Genomic DNA, 24237 nt, shown 5'->3' with positions numbered 1-24237 from the left:
GTGTTTCCTAATTAAAAACAGTTTGATGACAATTGGGCAGGTACGTTCTCATTATTTTCTTTTTTAAGAACAATGCATGTCAAGTAATTGGGTCCTTGTATTATACAGCTTTTTCCTATGCTGTTATTTACATTTTGATGCCAGCCCCAGTGTGGAAGCTGTCAGTTTGACAGGAACTGCAAGCTCACCATTCAGACCTGTGCCATGTTTATTTGTTCTTTGAATCCTGAAAGTATAATGATGTTATTGAGTATTTTAGAGAACTCAAGCATGCATTAGTTATTACACAGTGATTTCAGTGAAGTGGGGAACCTAGTATACCTTATTTGAGCTTCAAACTTTTTCACAGTGAAATGTGATACAAGCAACTTTCACAGTTTGAAAGGTAGTTATTGCTCTCCAGTGGTGTTGCCTTTTGTCTGCCTCTGTCCTAGCTACAGGACATCACAAATGTCATTGATCAGTCCTGCCTAGGCATGCAGTGTTATTGCCTTCATTCTTTACTAAGATTGGTTTCTTTTGCTGTTGTGGGTAGCAGAATTTTTAAAGGGGTGTATAGCCCTCCTAAATAGGACAAATTAATGAGCATATGTTTTCTGAGTGGGCTGTGTGAAAGATGAAGGTAGGTGGTCCACAACTCACTTGGCAGGAGAAATGAATGGATCTTATTCCTCCAATAAATATGGCTAAACAACAACAACAAACAAACAACAAAAAATGCAGAATCAGCACTGGTGGAGAGTGATACAAATATGTTTGGAATACTTCAAAATATGAAAGGTGCTACCTGTTCTGTACTATTATTAGCTGAAAAAGTCCAAAGATAGCACATACGTACAACATGATGTCAAATATGAACCCTCACACAATGAGCAATTTCAGTTTGTGTTTAGAGAGCTGAATTTGTGCTGGAACAGGCTTACTGCTGTTTTTCTCAAAGTTAGTGTGGTGGCCTTTCCATCCCTGGAGCCATCATCACCATCGTGACCAATCTCTCCCAATCTACTCATCACATCTGCATTCTGCTTAGTTGCATCTCACTCTTCTTGGGTATTACAGCCATTTTGTCAGGCTTAGTGTGTCCTTGGAAGTACACCAAACATCACCAAATGGATTTAACAGTATCATTTCTGAGAAATGAGAGAAAATGCGTTTATGAATTAGCTTAAATTGAGATTCAAAACAGAAAACAATTTTAGAATTTCTAATAGAAACCTGGGTTTTCTTAAGACTTCTAACCAAAACAATGTATTTTTTCCAAGTAAAGTTTTATAATATTTTTGCATCACTGTAACATTTCACACACTATCTCGAAACTGCCTATATTCTTTTGAGTATAAATAACTAAACTTTGTAGTAAAAGCATTAGGTTCTCTGATAGGTTCATTTCTTTTCTCCTAATATTGGTTCTATAAATGAGAATGACCAACTATTCCAGGCAAAATGGAAGGCTGTGAGGTATGGAGGTGCCTTAACTTTATAAAAATGAATGACAAAATATTTCAGAAAACTTACCTCTTGAGACAGAAATTGAAATATTTCTAGGAAGCGTTCACCTACTTACACATTTTAATCATGATGAGAAACTGGGTTCACCTTCATACTACTGCATTTTGCTCTCAATCTAATTCAGGGCCAGTATCTTCAATTATTGTAGCACCTGAAATTTGTCTAGACGTGACAATTCAGCAAGACTGCTCTCCTGAACAATGTTTCTTGTTTATTTTTCTAAACTTTGACTTTTGGCTTGTAAATTTACACATGGCTAGGAAGGTGTGCACTATGTAGTACTAAATTGACAGCTTTACACACGGTAATTCCCAGGCACTTCTCCACACTCTGTGAAGTTTTACATAATTACACTTAATGCAGAAAATCAATAACGTTCTGCACATTAGCAGGAACTTTATATCCTTCACTTGGTAACTTGCAATAATAAGTATCGTCTCCCATTGTAATTAAAAATCATAAGACCAGTCATGGCTTGCTTTCTGAAATGAATTGGCTTACTGCAGGCAGTAAAACTATCAGGTTTTGACTGTGTCTAAGATGATTCTAATGTTTTCTCTCTGTGCAAAAATCAAAACATTAGAACAAAATAATGAATGCAGCAGCCAAAGCAGCTTCCACCATTCTGAGTCTTGACACATGCACATTTGAAAGGATGTAAGCAAGCCCTGATAAATACACCTGTATCAGTCTAACCAAAACACTGTTTATTTTGTTTTACAGATTTTGGCCATAGTGTCCATTCTGTTCATCGTACTGTCCACTATTGCTTTGTCTCTTAACACACTACCAGAGCTTCAAGAAATAGATGAATTTGGGCAGCCAAATGACAACCCTCAGCTAGCACACGTTGAAGCTGTGTGTATTGCTTGGTTTACCATGGAGTACCTTTTGCGTTTTCTGTCCTCACCAAATAAGTGGAAGTTCTTCAAAGGCCCGTTAAATGTCATTGACTTACTGGCTATCTTGCCATACTATGTCACCATTTTCCTCACAGAGTCCAATAAAAGCGTCCTGCAGTTTCAAAATGTCAGACGTGTGGTTCAGATATTTCGTATTATGAGGATCCTAAGGATTCTTAAACTCGCCAGACATTCAACAGGCCTTCAGTCTTTAGGTTTTACACTCAGGCGGAGTTACAATGAATTGGGCTTGTTGATACTATTTTTAGCTATGGGAATAATGATATTTTCAAGTCTCGTATTCTTCGCTGAAAAGGATGAAGATGCTACAAAATTTACCAGTATCCCTGCATCATTCTGGTGGGCAACAATCACTATGACTACTGTAGGATACGGTGACATTTATCCTAAGACTTTACTAGGTAAAATAGTTGGAGGACTTTGCTGTATTGCTGGAGTGCTGGTCATAGCCCTGCCCATACCAATTATTGTGAACAATTTCTCAGAGTTTTATAAAGAGCAGAAAAGACAGGAGAAGGCAATTAAGAGGAGAGAAGCACTTGAGAGAGCTAAAAGAAATGGCAGTATTGTCTCCATGAACCTGAAAGATGCCTTTGCTCGCAGCATGGAAATGATAGATGTAGCAGTAGATTCAGGTAAGCCTGGAGAAACAGTCAATCCAAAGGAGACACCTGATGACAACCACCTATCCCCAAGCCGGTGGAAATGGGCCAGAAGGACAATATCTGAAACAAGTTCAAACAAATCTTATGAGAACAAATACCAAGAAGTTAGTCAACAAGACTCCCATGAGCAATTAAACAATGCTGCAGCATCCTCCAGCCCACAGCACCTCAGTGCCCAAAAACTGGAGATGTTGTATAATGAAATTACTAAAACTCAGTCTCAGCCTAATCTTAATGCTGGTTATCAAGACCAGTCAGCAAAGCCACCTGTGTACGAAGAAGAAATAGAAATGGAAGAAGTTGTAGGTCAGAGAGACTCATTGCCAGCTGGACCTATGGACATCATAACGGACATAAGAAGCACATCCAGTATCGACAGTTTTGCCAGTTGTGCGACTGACTTCACGGAAACGGAGAGGTCTCCCCTTTCTCTGTTTCCTGGCTCTCATTTGCAAATGAGATTTCAAGCTGATGCTGTTAACCCGGAAGACAACCAAAGAGTAAGGAGTTCTCAGTTTATACCATTCACGAAAGACCAAATATTTTCTCCAACCGATGTCACCTTTGACTATAATCCAATCAACAGAGCTGTTACTAGTGATGGCAGTGGGTCCCAAACTGTTCTGCATGGTCATTTGCATTTTGATGCTTCCATGGAAAGCCCCAAAAGTTCCCTGAAAGGTAGCAACCCATTAAAATCTAGATCCCTTAAAGTTAATTTTAAAGACAATAGAGGCGGTGCTCCACAAACTCCACCGAGCACTGCAAGGCCACTGCCAGTAACAGCAGGAGCAGACTTCACACAGGGCACCCCTCAGCACATCAGCACCATTCTCCTAGAAGAAAATTCACCCCAAAGCGAACGACCCTTACTTGGTGCTGACGCATCAGCGCTTTGTCAGGGACCTGCTAAAAAGTCGTCCCCTCTCTTTCCCAAACAAAAGATTTTCACTTTCCCTTCAAGAGAGAGGAGGAGCTTCACTGAAATAGACACTGGAGAAGAAGAAGAGTTTATGGAGTTACATGGTATAAAACATGAAAAGCAGCAGGATATCAAGACAAATTGCTGTGGGGATAAACACAGTGATGGCAACCATTTAACAGAGGAGCCACAGGTCAGCTCTTCACCCAAAAGCATGAGCCACAACTGTACTCAAGACATTTACCATGCTGTGGGTGAGGTAAAGCAAGACAGTAACCAAGAAGGTCACAAAATGGAAAACCATTTATTTGCCCCAGAAATTCATTCAAGTCCTGGAGAAACTGGTTACTGTCCCACACGTGAAACTAGCATGTGACTAGTTTCAAAAGCAATAAAAATACCTTTTCTTAAAACACAGTTAGTAATGCCTATGAACTAAAACATGAAAAGCCTCAAAAAAGTGCATAAAATGTTATTTTTGCATGGCATGAAGAGTTGTTTAGTTTAAATACTGTTTAATTTAAAAAAAAGACTGCTTTTTGTAACAAACTGAAAAAATGGGAAAAAAATGACTCAAGAGCAGTAAATAAAATAAAGAGAGCTCTGTTAGGAGCCAGTGTTCTGCAACATCTGACATTTTTGATCCTTTCACTTACAATTGTAGACAGATTTTGAACTCTTTTAACTTTTTTTTTTTCTTGGTTACAATGAATTTTAGAATTTGCACATGAAAGGGTGAAATGTCAATGCATGCATTCATAAAGATGTGAAACAAGGTGCTTTGAGCTTGCAAAACGCATATATTTGTAAATAGTTTGGGGTTGGGGGAAAGCTACTGTTAACAAGGATTTATGGAAAAAGCATTTCCTGGGACACAGGTACTTCCTTCACAGCGTGCTGCCTGGAGGTTTTGTACAGACTTATGTTGCAAAATTGCAACTTCTACTTAAAGCATCTCACATATCTTGCTTTCTGTTAAAAAGCTCATGAGTATATTAATTAAGGACTATAGTATTTTAGTTTATCTGTGCTGTAAATCATGATTTTTTATCTGCATAACTTTAGTTATTGCATTTGTCAGTTTAATTAATGATCCTGTGAGGAAAAGCAAAGATTTAATGACCAGATCTTGAAGCATTCGATATTTTTATAGAAAACTGCCAACATTTCACAACAAAGAAAAAAAATGTTCCATTTTAAAATAAAACCCCAGAGTTATTTCTGTGGCAATAAATAGTGCCAAATGGCTATATAGACACATCCTAAACTTCTCAATTGCTTAGAATATTTATTTTAACTTGGTATTAAAAGAATATTACCCACATTCTTTGTTTCCTTTGCTTTAACAATATTTGCTTCTACATGATCTTTGAGCTCTCTTTCCAATTTTCTTCACATGGGTGCCCATACTTCAATAACGGCAATGTTGTTGAAGCTGTTATGGTGTAAGGACACGAGAGACAAGCTTTGTAGGGGGAAGTACTACCTTTTATTATCACAAATCATATAGCTGGAAAAAGCAGGCTTCAAGTACATGTGATTTGGCCGAGGTCCTCCATGCCCCGAAGCTTGTCTGTATCTTTCAGTTCAATCATTTGGACTGACAGAAGGTATCACCTGACTCACCGACTTTGCCCCAACTCATCCTCCCACAGCTGTTCCAAAACGGAGTATAGGCTTTTCCCTATAACTAAATAAAGGGAAATGTCAATCATTCCATCGACAACTGCCAAAGCATCTTTGGTTTCTCTGATATGCTCCAGCTTTGTAGAAGAAAGATGCTGAACTAAAGCCTTCATTAAAAAGTATCAGTCTAAACACTGTCTGAAAAAAGCTATCATTTTTTTATCCAGCAACAATAGCTTCCTATTCCATAACATAAAAAACCCCTATAGATTAATTCCCTAAATCATGAAAAGTTTATTCAGTCCAATAATCCAAATCATAAGCAAAGGTATGCATGCAGCTACACAGGCATGTCCTACAAAATGTTCTTTTTTCTTTTAGGAAAACAGAATGCAGATATTTTTTTCCATGCTGTGATTTCTGCTGAAATTGGGGTACTCCCTTACAACAGTTTTGTAAGAGCAACAGTCCAGCCTCAAAGCTAATAGCAAGAGGGTCCAGCGCTTAAAAATCTGAGGAGGCATTTAGAAATCGTAGCATCCGTTCCCTGCTGCTCCATGGGCTTGTTGATGGAGATGGGACTTCTCACTGCCCCATACACAGCAGGGAGCAAATGCTTCTTCCAGGTCAGTGTTGCAACAGCAAGCATTGCGAAGACACTGAGACAGCAAGAATGGAAGCCTTAAAAGCACTTTAGACCAACCAAAGCGTGGTGTGTATCAGCAAGCTTGTACTTTCAATAGTGGACCCAGGTTAATTTTTACTTATGTGTCATTTTCTGTCATTTAAATGTCAATTAAAAATCAGGCATCTAATGCATTTCATGTAAAAAAGCAAGCATTTTTTCTGCAGCATTGCCCTCTGCTTGAAATGGCTGGGCTGATGCCACAGACCTCACTTGAGCCTGGCTCATAGAAAAGAGGCAAGTTTGAAAAGCTCAAAAATATGGGTTCTGGTGGCTGGGCCAAATACAAGCACAGCACAATCCTTTGTTTTTGTTTTTGTATTTAAAAAGGTTTTCTATATTTCCATAAGTTTTCTGATTTCTATAACAAGGTAATGTTGAGGTGTCTCATCAGTCATTTGAAAAACTGGAATATAACATTATTCTTTCCAAACAATGTCTGGTCATTAATTCTCAAAATAAATATGGATATTTTTTTTGTCCTTAGTTGCAGTTCATTGCAACTTGTTGCTGCATTCAGTTTTACCTATTTATATGGCATTCTGCTTAACATTTTTCAATCATGGTATGTCTCACTGTTCCAAAACTTAGCTCTTAGAGTATTTTATAGTCATTAATCTTCTTTTAGTTCCTAGATATTTTCAGTGACTAAAACTTAATGCCAGTCAATTTTTATATGCCTAAAATGTTGGTCTGTATTTTCTATGTGCAGTTTTATGAAATCACATGGGCCTGTTCGATCTGCCTTTACATCCTAGTGAACTAATGAAGACCAAATTAAGTCCAAATGGGACCTGATCCCATGCTCTGGATCCACAGAAAATTCCCGTTCTAGATAATGGTGTGGTTCTGGCAAGAATGAGGTCTGTGTCATGTTCCTTCTGTGTGCTTTTTCTCCCAGGTGAACCTTATGCTTTGGAAAAGCCCCCTCAGATCTGTGCCACTTGGTGGAAAGGGAGGGAACATACTGCAGGAGCAAAGATTTGATTCCTTAAGCTCTCCTGAGCTGAACGTTATACGAATCTGATTCCACCCAATTAAAATCACTAAAAATTCAATAGTGGTAAAATCAAGGCCTCAAATCCTTGTGCAGATGAATTTCCCCTGAAACCAATGGGACTCTGACGGAAAAAGGGACTGACGGAAATATAAATGAGGATGGCAAGAGTCTCTCCCTCTCTTGATGAAAATCAACAGGAGCTTTAACTGTATAAATCAGATGAGGAGACCAGGCCCTTACTGAGTGCAGTATTTTAAATTTTTTCAGAGGAGCACATTTATTTTTAAATTGTACAAGCAAAAGAAATGCAATTCTCTTTACTAACAGATGTATTTTTTTGAAATCTTGAAAGCAAAAGGATCAAGCTTTAGAAGTGCTTTTGGTATAGTATCATTATATAATTTTGACTATGCTGAATATTATTTCCAGAAGCACAGGTTGAGATATTTGGTTTTCCCAGTCTTGACTGCATACACGGGATACACTCCTGAATGCCTAGCTCATGTGTAATTCCTGATTAAAACATTTCCTTCAGCAGTTGCATGACTGGACCTAGCTTTCATTCCAGTAGAGCAGGTGTAAGAAGTGCAGTCCAGGATCACTTCATTCATCCTGAATTGCTATGTAGCAAATTATGCAAAATTACCTGAGTATATTTTTCTGTTTTTCTTAAGCTTTAAAGCCATTTCAGACTTACTACCCATTCACCACAGTAACGGGATGGTTGTTTTTAAGTTCTGGAGTCAGTCTCCAACAGTTGTGGAATTTCAAGACAATTTAAGGAGTGTTAGGATGAAGTGACTCCCCTGTGCACCTGAAAGGGGTCTGACTCTTTGTATCGCTGGAAAACAAGATTGTTCAGGGAGATAGCTTTGCAATCAATCTATTTTTTATATTTTATACTAACTGCAGGATCCTGAGTCAAAGTTTTAATTCCTTTTCAATGATGATACCAAATGTACACATTTAAAAGATGTTCACAGAATGATCGAACAATTTTTGAGTAAATAATCAGGTTAATCCAAATCTAGGGTGGGGGGAATAATATATCGCACAAACTGCAAAGGAAGTTCACACAGGAAAGCTGTTTACAGCGAAAGCATATAACGTAAAGAATGTAACATGGTATAGGAAGTTATTGCACTACAGAATTTATATAAAATACACTTTTTTAAATAAAAACACAAAAGGCCTTTTAATGTATAGAACATAGGAGCCTCTGTGCTAATGCACCAATCTAATGCACTGTGTCCTCACTTCAAAATTGGTCTCAAAATTCAAACATAAATGATGTTAGAGAGGTGATATCTGATCTAACACTAGAGCAACTGACTTGAAGAGCTTTTTAGCACAATATTATGTAAACAAATGTGCATACAGAAAATTGTATTTTTGCCTATAATGTACATAAATCAAAATGACCATTGGCTTCTTCAGTCTTTTTCTAACAGGTAACACCTGGCAACTTGAAGAACAACTAGTTATTTTAAACATAGGTCTTTTTCTTCTATATGTAGACTAAACTTCTGTTTCCTTAGATCTGTTTGAAAAAATGTTTACCCTGAATTATTTAATTAATTCCTTCAACCTCATCTCTCAACCTCAGTCCAGTACAAAAGCCAGTTGTCTTCTTCAAGCCCTATTGCAAATACAGTCAGCCTGGTAAAAATGTCCAGGGCCTACCTGACTGGGGATTTTTTCCATTCATATAATTTTTTAATCATTTGGATAGAAAACAAAGTTTAACATTTTGATCATGCAAAACATATTTTAAAAGCAAAAAAATGCAAGAAATGTGGTTTTTTTTCAAAGTAACCAGCACAGATCAAGCAAGAAATGCAAATACAGCAAAGGGGGAAGAAAGACAGAAAACTGTAAGTAAACAAGGCATGTTTTAATACACTATATAAACAAGAGGTATAATAAAACATATATAAAATAGTCCTTGTTCACACTTAATGAAGTAAAAATGCCAGTAGCAGAAGATTTAATTCCAGTCCTACGCCATCTTAATTTTTATCCTAGAACCAATGGGTCTCTACTGAAGTTTCCAGTGATATTATTACCTACTCACCTGCTACATGAACACCTGATCTGTAATCGTTTTTCAGAAGACTTCCCTGAAAAATAAGACACTGTGTGTTCTTATCTTTGTTGATCTTTGGATCCCTTCTCGTTGCCTTCCAAATACCAACTTCCTTTTCTTCTCAGGAGCAATCAGAAGGCAAGCCACCAAACAGAATGATAGGTGTGTCTTGTTTATCAGGAAAGCATTTTGGTAGCCCAGTGCAAATGTCCAGATGGATTCTATTGCATTTGAATCAAGGAGCAAGAACTGAGTGTCATTTCTCTGTTATTGTTGCAGCTGTACCATCTCACAGCTTCATGTGTTTTCTAGTTTTAAAAAGCTCAGCTCCTCCAGGGTCCATCTCAACCTGCAAGATGTTTCAGTGCATTTGTTCAGTGCTTTTGCAAAATGCTTTTGTAAAAGCAGTTGACTGCTAAATGTTAAGAGAGCTATCAGAATAAGTGCAAATATTTGTCTCTTGTCCAATACATTTTTATTATTTAGTGGTACTCAGTTTAAACTCCAGCTGAAATGCTTTTATATTCTAAAACAGATCAGGTGTTCTGGGAGCCAAATCCTTTGCAGCTACTCTATCCGTTTCCTTAATGAAGAAAGGTTAGGTCACTGGCAGGCAGAGACAAAATTGTTTGCATTGTGTGATGGTTTCTTGTTCAGTAATAATACACCACGTGACATCTCCAGGCAGAGTAACATACTTGTCTTTGTATTTGTTCTGTTGCAGGTTTAAATAATATTTTTTGAAAATGTTGTGTTACGATGTTTAAGAAGTATTACCCTTCAGTACAATGGAGATTTCTTCCAAAAGAGCAGTGATACCTTATAGTCCTATACTACTATGGATTACTGTTTAATTTTCGGACACCTAACACAGATCCAGATGGATCCGATTGTAGAACAAGGAAGTAGCACACAAATATTATTGCTCTTTTTAATCAAAAGTAGCCAAACAACATGCTATTAGCTAACACTTAATTCAAAAAGATAAGATTATCCTAATTATGTCTATGAACCAAACAGTATGGTGACATGTTGTTACATTAGACATTGTAGTCCTGTGGTTAATGTAAACCCTGAATCTAAAAGCAGTCTGGGTAACTAATTTCATTAGGGTGATTTTTTACCTCAAATGAGTATTTAAATACATATCTAACATCAGCAGGAGTAACATATACTTCTAAATCTGGAAGTCTATGGCTATATCTATGCTGGCACCTTAGTGGAAATTAGGAGAGCTCTCCTGACGTGAATCTCTCAGCTGTCCCTGCTTCTCATGCTTTGGTTCACATCATGGAGAAATCCTGGACCATGCAAACTGGATTACTTTTAGATGAAGCTGAGCCAGAAAACTTGTTCCATGAGGGCACCTCCTGTGCTGCAACCAGTACGACTCACTATGGCCTCAGTACCAGAGTACAGCTAATCCTAAATAGTACCCCTGATACACATAGAGTAAATGGTCAGCACAAACCATTTTCCTCAACAAATCAGCTTCTATGATGTTGTAGTACTTGCTAATGCAGATGTACACTATCTCCACCATGGGTTTTACCTCCAGTCCATGTAGTATTGGCTAAATCCCTTACTCATGCAAATTTTGCCACTGTGCTCAGTAGTATTGTACAAAAAAAGCAATATATAGCCACAGATTAAATTGTCCCCAGTGTGTTCTCCAATTTAACCCACATGGAAGCATCTAAACAATAAATTCTTGATAACCCTTGGATAGTTGTTGTTTGCAGTTTGGACCACACTCTTAAATACTGCATATTTCTATAGTCAATTTACCTTAAAGTTGGTGTTACAGTTGATTAAGACAGTACAGACAGCACTAGATCAACTCTCACTTCAAAATCATTAAATCAGTGAAATGATTAAACTGACTGCAAGCAGCCCTATTTCACTTAACAGTAACTCTTAGTTTAAACTGGTATAAATAAAAGGAAATGGCTGTGCAAATGGCTAAACAGTGATGGAGGATCAGAAGACCAGCTTGAGTATTTTGTGCTGATTTACCATGTCTAGATAGCTTTCCATTTGGTTCATCAGTTGAAATTTATTTAAATTTTTTGTGTGTGTGCACACGCTAGTAGGGTTTTGATTGTATGCTTAGTTGCTCTGATATCTAGGACATATCTTGTAAAAGGTAATGCAAGAAACAAAAAGCCTATTCCTTATGTTACTTTTTCTAACGATTTCCAGATGAAGGACATATGTCTTACACTGATATTTTTGCTCTAAGTTTTGCTCAGATAGCACCTCTCAGTGGAGGTTCAGAAAATGAAACATTTATGCTTGTTCTTGAAGTCCTTAAGCAGAACGCCAATGGGAATTCTGCCTGAAACTGAAGGATGGAGCAATATATTACAGCTTTTGGCAAAAGAACAGTTTCTAACACATATTACAAAATGAAAAAAAGAAAAAAACACTGTTGGGGACAATCATGGGTACTTCTGCTAGGATGCAGAGTTCTGGATTTATACCTCTAAATTTTCAAAGAGTTATGCAGAGTTTTACCTATATAACGCTTTCAAAAGTCAAAGGAGCCATGCTGATAAGCTGAAACATGGAGGGATTAGTGTACAAAGAACCTGAGTTGAATACATAGCCTATTGCTTTAAGATCACTGTAAATATCAACTAAAAATATGTACTAATTCATGTTTATAAGTTATTACTGTGTTAGTTTCATAGATACGGTAGCATGACTATTATTAGTTTTATTGAGTTTAATGAACTTTACTTTGTATTCCTCTGTGAATGCTCTGAATGCTGCAAACAAAAAAAGCACAACCGTATTTTTTCAAGTTCTCTTGGCGCAATAGCAGTGTCTTCACTATTGTTCAATTTTACAGGATTAGCAACATTCATCATAAATTGCTATATTAATATCTTTCTTTAAAAGAACTGTCACTAGGAGATAAAAGCATATGTGATAAGTCTCGTCTAATCTCATTCATCTGCCTTTACAAAATGCCCCAGACATTTTGTGGGAGAATATGCTGCTTTTGCTTCATGCGTTGTTTGTATTTGGGGGTGGGGCAGGGGAATAATAGGGCATTTTGCAATGGTAATTGCATCAATCATGCTTTTTTTCATTATTATTGTATTGTTAGAAACATTTTGATTTAATTTCTTTTGTAGATAAGAATGTTTGACAATAGCTTTATTTTATCTGCTAACCATCTGATTCCATTAGACAAATAACTTCTCACATTTAGTGGTATTCGTATCAGTGTCTCCATATCAGCTGCATTTTAACTTCCTAAAAAAGGAAATGTGATTATTATTTTTGTCGTATTAGATTTTGGTGATCAACTAAATATTTCTGCACCAATCTACATATTAATATGCATGTTGTAGTCTGTACAATTGTTCAACATCAAAATATCTGTTTAATTTATGTCAAATGTCTGTAAAATAAATGCATTGTTCTCCATTTCAGTCTGATAGAATAAGCAGGATAGTAAATAAATGTGTAAATGAATCATCTGTGTCTCATTTCAGTTCTCTGCATGAAACCACTTTACATTGAACATTGCACATATACCAAAACAATAATCCATAGTGTCTTTCGATTTCATTACTTGACAATATTATACAGGGATCCCTGGCAGACAATGTGTACAGAAATAGATCATTTGGCTATGCAAATAAAGTCAGAAACCATTATTTAAAAAAAACAAAAACAAACAGTGCTTTAAGCCTTTTCTTTTTTTTTCACTCTCTGTCCAGCATTACTGCGAATTACTACTCACACTGTCATAGATACAAGACTTCAAATGACTTTACAAGGGTGAGTAAACATTATTGCCTGCAGTATGGAAAGCAGAAGCATGGAAAGATTTAGCAGCCTTTTTTTGCATAGTTAAGCCTAGGTACCTCAGCCTAATATTCAGAGGTGGTGGATAAATCAATCTCTTGTTCAACTTACTAGTCATCAACAACCTAGCTTGGACCCCAGCACCTTTTTGCCTAAAGTGGACCAATTTTTTTATAAAAAACTGAGAGAGAAAATGTAAGTTGTAGTAGTTACTTTTCTCCTTCAAGATGAGTCATGGAAATAACTATTTTTACAGGCGAAGTTTTGCTGCAAATGCAACTACAATAGAGCATCTTTAACATTCAGAAAATAGGGAATACGATTTCCACATCTTCAAAACAGGAAAATATTCTTAAATGTCTACATCTGAACAGTATTACAATGAAACAAAAATGGAGGACCAAGCTCGGCCCTTTGGTGAGCATGCTGATTGGTTACTATGAGAGAGCTTAGAGGCACACTTTAGCATCACAAACCCACTGTGCTTATCTCAAGAAAGTCCACTGCATTGCAGAACCTCTCCCCTTTCAGCTTTTAATCTAGAGGTTCCCTCTCTGAATGTGTAGCACTGTACATAAATCTAAATTTATTCCGTCTTCCTGTTCCACCTAAAACACATTCCCAACCTCCTCTTTCCTTAAAATCAAAACCCACATCCTTATTGCTTCTGTCAGTCTCTTCTTCTTGGCATTGATCTGAATAACTCCATTTGAAAGGAAGGATTTTGAGGTCTATATGTTATTCAATAACCAAGCAATCAGCAGCCCACACATCTATCCATGGTATCCAAAAGTATCTCCAAAACTGCAGTTCTAGGTGCACATTCCAGCTGCCCTACAGTTCCATCCTGCAAGACCTGGGCCTTGTGTAAGTCCCCTGACCCTGCAAATTTTGACTGCACAGAAAGGAGACTAAGCCATGCAGGAGAAAGAGTGGGAGCATTTTCCAGTAATTGCTGAGTCTGACAGTCACCAGACCAAGATACACCACTGTAGTTCAGACACAGCTAAAAATCTCTTTGATCATGCCATGAGATTATGAGATCTTTCTGTTCTAGCTACTTCATCCTTTCCCATCTTCTCCTCCCCCTCTATTCTTTCTTCTGGGGCTTATTTCAAAAACACTAAGGCATCCAACCACAAAAGTATCTAGAACCCTGGCATCAAATCGCAGCTCCACAGCAGCCTAAGGAAGGAATGGACTTGATGCTAGCAAGAAAATAAAATACAGAAAATCTCCACTATTTTATTTGTGCAATCTGACCTGCAGCTAAACACAAATGCAGCTAGAAAGAAGGCACACTATTTTACGCAAAGCTGCAAATGTGATATGTGGTTGGAATTAGGTCCTAAAGAAAGAAATACTTGTGGTAGACAAGGAAAAGAGCAGGTCACAGAGATCATACTGACAAAGTACTGAGATGCCAGTAGGTTAGCATAAAAGTACTACCCTCTATTCAGAGGAAACCTTCAAGCATTTCTAATACCAATATTAGTAAAGCAAACAATCTAAATAGTCAGGATATCATTATGTTAAACCTTAATTTACTGTATAGGCTTAAATCATGTTTCTGCTGACTCTAAATACAAATTTTCACTGAGTGTAGAAAAAAACTAAATGAAAAGTTGAGTACAATTTGTTCAGACCATTTTTTGGTCTCTAGAAACCCATGCCCATTCTTCTATCTTAAAGAGAGAAACTGGAGAGGAAAAAATAGACTATATTGTGTGATATAGTGGGTTGGGTGTTTTTTAAAGGTTTCAGAATACCTCACAGGCCACAGGCCTTAATTGCCTGCATAAGCAAATGGTGAAAGTGTCTACAAAAAAATTCATTAATTATCTGTCATTACAGCAGGCCAGTTTCAGGCCCTGGTCTTCAGAAAAGAGTCTGCTTACTTAACTCTCTGAACTGTAGCTTTCTCCAAATGAAATATCAACTTTTAAGATATTCATGGAGCTGACTCATTTTTAGACTGTCAGCCAATAAACTCCCCCAGTAAAATAAATTACCTTTCAAACAGCACTTGTAGTACTTACACATTTTCATCCAAGCACTGAAATACCAGCAGGCTTAAATCTATGGGCACCACAGAATCCACAACTGAAATTAACTTCATAAATGGACACTGAATTTTCAAATCAGTTTTATGTAAGCAAGCGGGCACCTTTCAATATTTCAGCACCATTTTCTCCTCAGTCATACCTTGAAATGATACCAGAATTGCAAAATGTAAAGTTACTTTCTCCTCATCAGTTCATGATGAAAACACTAATCAAAATCATAACTACATCTTGCAAGAAATACAGAGATTTTGACTTTCATTTTTGTTCTGCACTAGAATGAAAAATGGGAATTTTTGACATTGTCACTGAAAGCCCACAGACTGGGCATCAAAGGCTATCCTCAATTATGTCCTTCCTTCAAGGGCCTACCAGGCTCTTGGCTGGGGGTGGAAGGGACTGAGTCTATTCTTCTGTCCTCATGAATTACCCAAGGGAACATGGCTCTCACCTCGGTCCTCTAACTAGAAACCTGCAGCGTGGTGCCTCAGCCGGAGGGATGCACAGCCTGACCTCCAGCACAGATCTGGCATTTGGGCATTTTCCAATGCTTGCTTTTGAAACCAGACTGAATTCTAATCAGTCCTCTCAAAGCCATAATCTATAGATAACCAACATTATACAAGAAGCCCTGATCAACCTGAAACCCAACCATAATGACTCGTTATCTAGGAAAACTGTACCTGCCTTATCCACACCAGGACTTTTTCTATTTTGTCATTATGTGTTAATAAAATACTACTACTAATCAGGGCACTATGAGCCAATGAAGATTGAGAACCTGCTTTAATAGAAGTTTTGAGTACCTAAATGATTCAAAATTGAGCTCTACATGTCCAAAACTCTTCAGCTTTTGAGGGAAAAGTACTGCACAAACAAGAAGTCTACATATTCCCCATGAAAATATAAACCATTTGCATTATTGGCTCACGGTAACTGATTTGCCAGAGAATTTTCATTGTTTATAGACACCCAAAGTTACTGATGCTTGATAAAGTGAAAAATAGACACTGTTAATCAGATGATGAGAAAAAAATCTGCAGATTTGTTAGCCAACAGCACCAGAGGGCCCACAGGGAACAAGAGTTTACTCAAAGCTCTTAACTTGGTTTAAAACTACAAAAACTGACTGTCTTAATGAGGATTTTATCTGGTATTAGTTGCTACAGGTGAACTAAGTTAAATGCATATTTTCTTCTCCCTAATGAAGACACAACCACAAGGAGCAAGGCCAGAGAGACAAAAATATTTGTTAATCACCAATGTGCATTCAAATGCTTTAATCTCTATTTTAAGAAGCATTTAATCATGTTGAACTACTATAACTATGAAATACTTCTTACTTGCAGAAAGATGAACCAAACATGAACAGCGCCAAAATTAATACATTTTTCCATTACAATAAATAAGTATTATTTGTTATTTCTCACTCTTCATCCTCAAATTTTCTACAGATTACCATCCTTCCCACATTGGAAACCAGCACAGCAACAGTTTACTGCTAATCTCTACTAAATTACCATTTAGCTATTCCTAATACAAAAAAATCAGGTTGAGTTCTGTTATCACTCATTGTTATCTAAACTACTAATGAAACTATTGTTTTACTTCACAGAAGAAATCTGTTTTTATTTTTGCTCTTATGTTACAGCTTTCAGATGGTAATTTACAGGTATTCTTCATGATCTCTTCCCATGTCAATTTGTTTCTACTAAATGGCAAGAGACGAGCTGTTGGCTGAAGTATCAGTAAAGTACCCATATCCATGCTATTAAAGTTTAAAAAGCTTCTTAAGAGATTATTACAACTTAATGCATTCATTAAGGAAAAGGGTTCAAAGTGAACTTTACTCCAATTAGACTCTGGATAATCTACAGTGAAAAGAGCCACTGTAAATGCCTCAACTGCAGGAAATGTTTCAACCTTATTAAACACTAAGGCATCCAACCACAAAACCCAGATCCATAAAGAAGTACAGTTCATTACCTCAGCCACTCAAGGAACTGCCTGTATTTACCACTTCTTCAATTTTAATCTTTTACTGCTGTTGGTTTAAACATGTACCATTCTTTAGAAAGGAACTGTGTCTTCAGTTCTCCAATCCCTCACCAGGATGCTACATGATAGAAACATCTTGTATTTGTGACTCATCTTCCAGTGGCAAGTCTGATGACCATTTGAGCAAGATCACACAGTTCTCACAGCTCTAATTAAGTTATATACCAGGACACCATTTCCCATGCATACAGAAGAATTGAAGTGTTAACACCTGCGCATCACTGTAATTGCTATGAGGCTTATATACCTGGCAGTAAATTACATCATACATAGACTAGAAAAATTTCATTCTGGTATGAAATGTTACATCTCCAAAACAAGAAGTTTCTTATGACAGCAACAGTTGAACTTTTGCTTTAATTATTACCCACTCTTGCTTGCCTGACACCCCTTCTCATCAGGACCATATAAGCAAGCCTGTTTGATCAATTCAAGCAAGTTCCACAAGTATGTTTACCTTGTAAGGACTGGAGTAAAGCTCTTAACTTTTCTACAAAATATTTCAAAACTAAATCAAAAGTTACCTACATTTCTTGGGGAGGACAAAATAAGATTCCCAGTAATCAAAAGAAATAAAGAGCTTAAAAAAATTATCAATTCTATGGTGTTAAATACTAACAGAAAAAAGTAGCTACTCTTTTTCATGTCTAAGCCCTCATCCACGAAAATGAAAAAAGAAAAAACAAATTTAAAGAGGCACCACTGCATAAATATGCAGCTATCTCTGCTTTCTGTGAGAAAGGTTTCACCTCAGTATTTCCCCACAGTTAACAATGAAAGTGATTTTTGGATAATCAGCATGTCTTGTTCTCCTTGGAACTTGTAATCATGACTTCTGCAGAATTAAATCACATGGACTGTCAGCAATGTATCCAGAGCTCTGAATGAATAAAATTGCAATTCCAGGAGTCTATTAATCTTGCAAATTAATTTGACATTCATTGTGGTATGTCTGATCAGGGCAAACTACTTCGCTATTGTGCATACGTTCAGAAGTATTGCCTGTCACAATAGCTATTTGAAACAGTGTTAGAAATCTAAGGAAGTCTAGCAACACCCCACTTTTAAACAACAGTGAATGATTCCCCTTTCATTAGGAAGCTTGGGTTGATAATATCACCAGATTCAGTTTCACCCACTCAACTGAATCTCAGATTTTCTGGGTTTCCGGTATAAACTACAGCGCATCTTCTCTGTCACTTTTGAAGAGAATACAGGTAGGTATGTCTCTTATTTGTTTCCACAATATTTAAAGTTGTTGCAAGTCCATTCTCTTTCTCCCAGTCTGCTAAACACATGCAACGTTCAGCCAACATTTAGCTGGTCAGCAGAGCCAGAGAATTGTATTTCCAGGACCTTATTTTCACACTGGGAACATTTTCAAAGCTGTTGGTTCCTAGTGCCTGGCACACTAAGCAAAGTAAATAAACACATAAATAAATTATTACATCTAAACAAGCAAAGTTTCTGAGAGGTCTCTAACAACCATTTCACGGAAATACAGTTATCTGAGCTGAAATTGTGTATCTTAGGGATAATTCCGTAGAAAATGGTGCCAAATGTCAGTCATTACTCAGTATACCAGAGATATCAGTATCTGGCCAGTAACTCAGGGATACATTCTGCATATCTTTATCAGGAAATCTTTGTTTACATAAAATGTAATCCATAAAGATCATTCAAATTAATTAAAAGGTAAACAGCATGGATTTTTTAAATTGATCTAAATGCCTTGATCTTAGCCAAGGAGAATTCCATATAACTTCATCAGGAGTTTGGCATATGGGCTGTAAAAGCACGGTTAAAACAAGAGACATCTAGTAAAGTCAAAATGTGAGGAAGTATACATTTCTGGTAGCAAGATGGACTATGGTCAGTGCTATACAGCACGCCAAGTTACCATTGCTCCTGCTAAAGGAAGTCTCATGGCCTGGGGTAAAACATTGGTTTGACACCGAGTCATGCTAATGTGCCAATGGACATGGCACATGGCTGGTGATACATACTCAGCCACATGGTCTTTAACTCTATTTGAGTCTCCAATGTAGCTCTTTGGCTAGAGCAGAATAAAATACCTATCAATTCCTTTTCTGTGTGTGAATTAATCTCAGCAAAGGGGAGGAGACTGCTGAGTTCGTTCTATTGAATACTATAATACGTTTGTCTCTAAAACTGCAGTAGATCAACTAAGAATAATGCAACCTTTATTCTTTCATACATATATTAGCTTAATGAGCCATTAAAATGTCTAGTATTTAAAGCACACAATGAGATCTGTAGTTTAAGCTTCAGAAATCATCTAAATATCTTACAAGTGCTAATGGCATTCTCAACAGGAGAAATCTAGCCTTTCATGTATTTTTAAATTCCCCTATCATTCTATTTCATAGAATGTATTTATTTACACAGAAAGCAGGAGAAATGTGTAATACTGAATCAAGTAATCTGAATTAGGTGGCAAAAAAGGAACATTTATGTTGGATAATACCCTGCTCCCGATCAGGTCCCAGGAAATTCCATCCATTTTCTCTTACACTTTCTCCAGCTAATTAATCAGAACCTTCTTCCTTTCCCACTAGATCAGAGTTCCATAAGGAATCTGTCCCCTTGGAAGCAAGTACCAATCCACAAAGGGGCCATGTGCTTCTGCAGTGATCTCCTTATGTCCCAAACAAGCTCTTATACAGAAACATTGGCTGTAAACCTCACCATGGCAATTCCCCAGCATTCATGTGGCCTGTGACTGTAAACAAGGGAGTCATTGCCTCAGCCTTGCCACTTTTGCCTGCAAAGCCCAAACCATTTGAAACCACAGCAGCTGCATACCCAGAGGATCAAGGAAAGACAGAACATAGTTGCAGAGCTGTAACCATTTTCCTATTTTCTATCGCAGACCAACCTCATCCACTGTATTTTTCTCCTCTCAGAAACGTACTGTGTCCAGTTGCTTCTGCATGTATGGCTCAGGAACAACACCTATAAATCCGTGAAACGTCCATACAGTATTATCCTTGCATAATCTTGGCATACTCATAAATAAAATCCTTTACCGAATGGAAAATTACAGTCAGTAATTTCTAGACAGATGTGATTTTCCAAGATCTGTTATTTTTGACAGTATTCTACCAGAACACTGGTCTGATCCTTTAGTTCTATATATGATGAATAACTTCAGTAATATTCTTTTAACAGACCTTTTGAGGCTCCGTTACTTCGATTTTTCCATCATGCTATACTGTGTAACTATTACCACTGGACTAATTTAATAAGGTATATTACAGTAGAGCAGCATTTTGGCTGATTAAATGTGTATCAAGAGTGTTAAACCATCTCTTTCACCTTTATTCTAAAGTAACTGCATATAATACTATATAACCACTATTACAACTAAATGTATCTTTCATGGTTGTGAGGTTTTGAATATACCTCACTCTAAAGTCTACCCGTTCGATCAGTCTCACGGCTCAGTACTGCTAGTAAGATAAAAAAAAGAATCTATGCTATAACACTCAGAAGAAATAGAGTTTGTGAGCCAAGCAGCAGCTTTGTCATGCAACAAAAGACTAGTACAACACGCCTGAAAAAGCTCAGCAGCTTTGAAAGTGTTCCTTTTAGGCAGAAAAGACGGTTAGTAAGTAACACCACAAAAACTTCTGTAAGGGACCTTGGAGTTTTCAGGGCACAGCTTCTTTTTTCCGCCTCACTAACTTACCTGATAAATATTTTTAATATTAACTATTAATTAATTGGATTATAGGATTCTTGATTCTGGTTGAGGCAAGATGAAAACAGGAAATCAATTCATGCAGAGATCTAAAGGAAGGCCTTCAGAGCAAGGAAACCACTGCACTTTGTATTATTTGTGGAAAAAACAACGGAGAATGTTTTGAGGGGACCCTAAAACTGCTGAAGTGCTAGAAGGTATTCCAGAATACTACATTTGCAGTAACGGTGCAAAATACTGATTAGTGAGGCAAACAGGAGTAAGAAATGCCACTGGATCTCAGCATATTATCCAAGAAGTAAAAAAAAACCCAAACCCCAATACTTAACCCAACACTGCTGCAGTTTATATACTTTGACCAACCTGTCAGGCCAGCTGAATTCCAGCAGGGAATTCTGCCTGTTCAAAATAAAATTCAAGCTAACCTTGTCCTACAGTCAATCTTTCTTTTCCCCGTATTTATTTCCTTATAAAAAACAGATAATAACTGTAAAGAAATGCATTTATGCAATGTTAATTGTTAATGCTCATTTTATAAAGAGGCAAAAGATGCACCCTCAGTAGGCACATGCACACAGAGCACACGTGTATGCCACATCCATACATAAATATTTACAGATACATACACAGCTGGCCACACAGATCAGACACACACCCAGAAAACTTAACATAAACACTGACAACAGTATCAACCTTCATCCTGTTCCCTTCTCTGACTGAGCAGGATGGAAGTCCACAGATATCAGACACACATGGACACAGAGCCTTTGCCCAGGAAAGAGTTAGAAACTAATTTAGTAAGACGACAGGACAGACTGCTCTGATCAGGCACAGACAAGCATAACCACTAGCCAATTTCATGCAACCTTTTTATACCTGTGCCCCTCTGTTTTCCCACACTTGTCCCTCCTCCATATCACCTAATCCCTCCCTTTTGCTGCTTTTGATTTCTCCCCTAAGTCCTATAATGAGTCCTGTTCAATCTGAAAATGCTCTTCCCCTGCATGCCATCATGTGTTCCACTCCTTGACAGCACCTGAAAGGTGATCCTGAGAGATGCTCTGGAAGACTCATGGTGATGGGTTTCACACCTGGACACCAGGGACTGAGCCCTGGTAAGGGCCCAGATACCGTGTTCATTCCCGGGAGTCTGCAGTTTGGGCTCCTGCCTTCCGTTGTGTCCTATACTCCTCCGGGTTTATGGAGATGGGCCTGGGCATATCTAGGCCACGGGATTATTTAGCCTCTCTCTCCCCCATCGTTGTCTCTTGGTGCTCCTTTGCAGGTACACAGACAAGTTGTTACACATAACAGTGCAGTCCCATAAAAAAACAGAAGGGCACAGGCTGCAGGAAGGAGTTTGAAAATTACATTAAATTTGTACTTTTCTAGCTGAAAAGTTAATGGCATTAGAAACATCTTCACAAATGGTTTTCAGATTGAAGAGACAACCTAGTTTTTAAAATACTGTCCTCTGATGCTGCACACAAGGCAGGCAGAAATGTTGTACATAGTACTGTTGTAAGGTGCAGAGGTACCTTTGACTTTTTCCAGATCTTAGGGGTGGAGATAATCTAAATACAAAAATCCACCCATAAATAAAGATGGTAACTAAAGGAAAATCAGATGACATTCAAGTGTTTGTCACAGAATGTAGCGCAGAGATACTGCACTGGTTGGGGAGTATTCACTAAAGCTGAGAAGGTCATAGGGACTACTGTGGCTTCCCAAAGTACATTTTCAAGAAATTATCTTCTCTCCACTTGAACTACTGCAGTCAGATTCCTCTGAAGAGGACCAGAAGAACATAGCTGCCAAAAAGCCAACAGTTTGCAGGTTTGCTCCTGCTGTTGTTTGATCATGGTAATTTTGAGCTTCGGCATACTTCCTGTCACAGTTCTTACTACAAAACCCCCCAAATGCATGCTCAATTAGAGATTAATGCATAGTGATCTCTTTTTTTTGTGTCTGGTTCATGTCAAACAATTTGAGAATTTTGTTTCCTGAGATTATCAGCAGCCTGATAAAGCTTGTCACAGTTTTGAGCTTGCCATTCTCCAGAAAAACTATCAAGCGATATGGCAAATAACAGCAAGTTTTCCCAGTCTAAAGAATCCACGTCCTTGAAGTTGTTATTGTAGATACACGTGCAAACACACATCTGAAAGCTTACTGAAACATAAGCTTACCATTGCCGAACATTGTCTCTTTCAAAGTACAAATTTAAATCACATTTTCTATTAATAAAGATGTCCAAATAGAGGATTTTTTAAGTTAAATTATCTATTTTCTTCTCTCTTTGATCTCTATCTATGCCACAGCAAGACTGCTGCAGGTACATTTAACGTGACCACAGGAGTCAAAGGCAGCAAAGGCCTAGCAGTTCATTCATTCTGCTCTGATACCACACTCTTCATCCCAGGAGTAAAGCTCAAAGCAAAGCCTTTCACCAGATGTACCACAAGTATGTCCCACCCTCCATGAATTCTCAGACAGAAATACTGTTCTGCCCTTCAGCGTTTGCCTCCTTGTATCTTCCTCCTTAGGCTTTAAATTTTAACATAAACACAGGATTGCCTTCTCAGATACATGCATTGCACACTCCAACCAATTCAGCCCCTCTTCACACTCCATTCTGGGCTTCATTGCCAAGTCAAGGCTTCCACTTTTTGAGTTTGCAGGCTCAAACGTCCCCCCTCCTTCCTCCAGCAACCTTGTCTCTCCAAAACCCACATGAACACACACTAACATGAACCCTTGTCACCACACACACCCCCACCACCAGTGTTTTGCACTTTATTCTCCCAGAAACTGTGGGGCCTGGCAGGTCTCAGGGCCACCTGCTCCAAGCGAGACGCTGCTTTAACTTTTCTGCGTCTGGCACCGAAAAGCATCTGTATTTGCACAGCGACACCGAAGTTTCTCAGGGTGCAGCAACAGCAGAGGAAAGCTCTCCAACCACCAGCAGCCAGCCAGACCTTCCAGAACATTCCTGGCAGGGGAATGCCAGGCTCCTGATAGGGTGCCACGAGCTGCCTTCGCCTCGCCGCGCCGCGCCGTTTAGTCAGCTGGAGGCAGAGGGCATGCCCTGCAGGGGGTCCTACAGGCCGAGGGGGCAGCGGGGAGGCCTACACTCCCCGGGCGGCCGCCCGCG

At 38.1% G+C, this 24237-nt stretch overlaps 1 protein-coding gene across 1 annotated transcript in view; it reads left to right on the top strand.

The window, feature by feature from the left end:
• KCNB2 (potassium voltage-gated channel subfamily B member 2) overlaps window positions 1–12886 on the top strand; it is a 204607-nt gene extending 191721 nt beyond the window's left edge. Inside the window, exon 3 of the mRNA XM_037381817.1 lies at window positions 2233–12886. Coding sequence (XP_037237714.1) covers window positions 2233–4395 — 2163 coding nt within the window. The 3' untranslated portion in view covers window positions 4396–12886. The remainder of the gene's footprint in view (window positions 1–2232) is intronic.
• The last annotated feature ends 11351 nt before the right edge of the window (window positions 12887–24237 follow it).

This window comes from Falco rusticolus, chromosome 3, assembly GCF_015220075.1.
Source record: "Falco rusticolus isolate bFalRus1 chromosome 3, bFalRus1.pri, whole genome shotgun sequence".
Lineage (NCBI taxonomy): Eukaryota > Metazoa > Chordata > Aves > Falconiformes > Falconidae > Falco > Falco rusticolus.
Note: the sequence above shows the minus strand (reverse complement) of the source record. Positions and strands in the feature narration are given on the sequence as shown.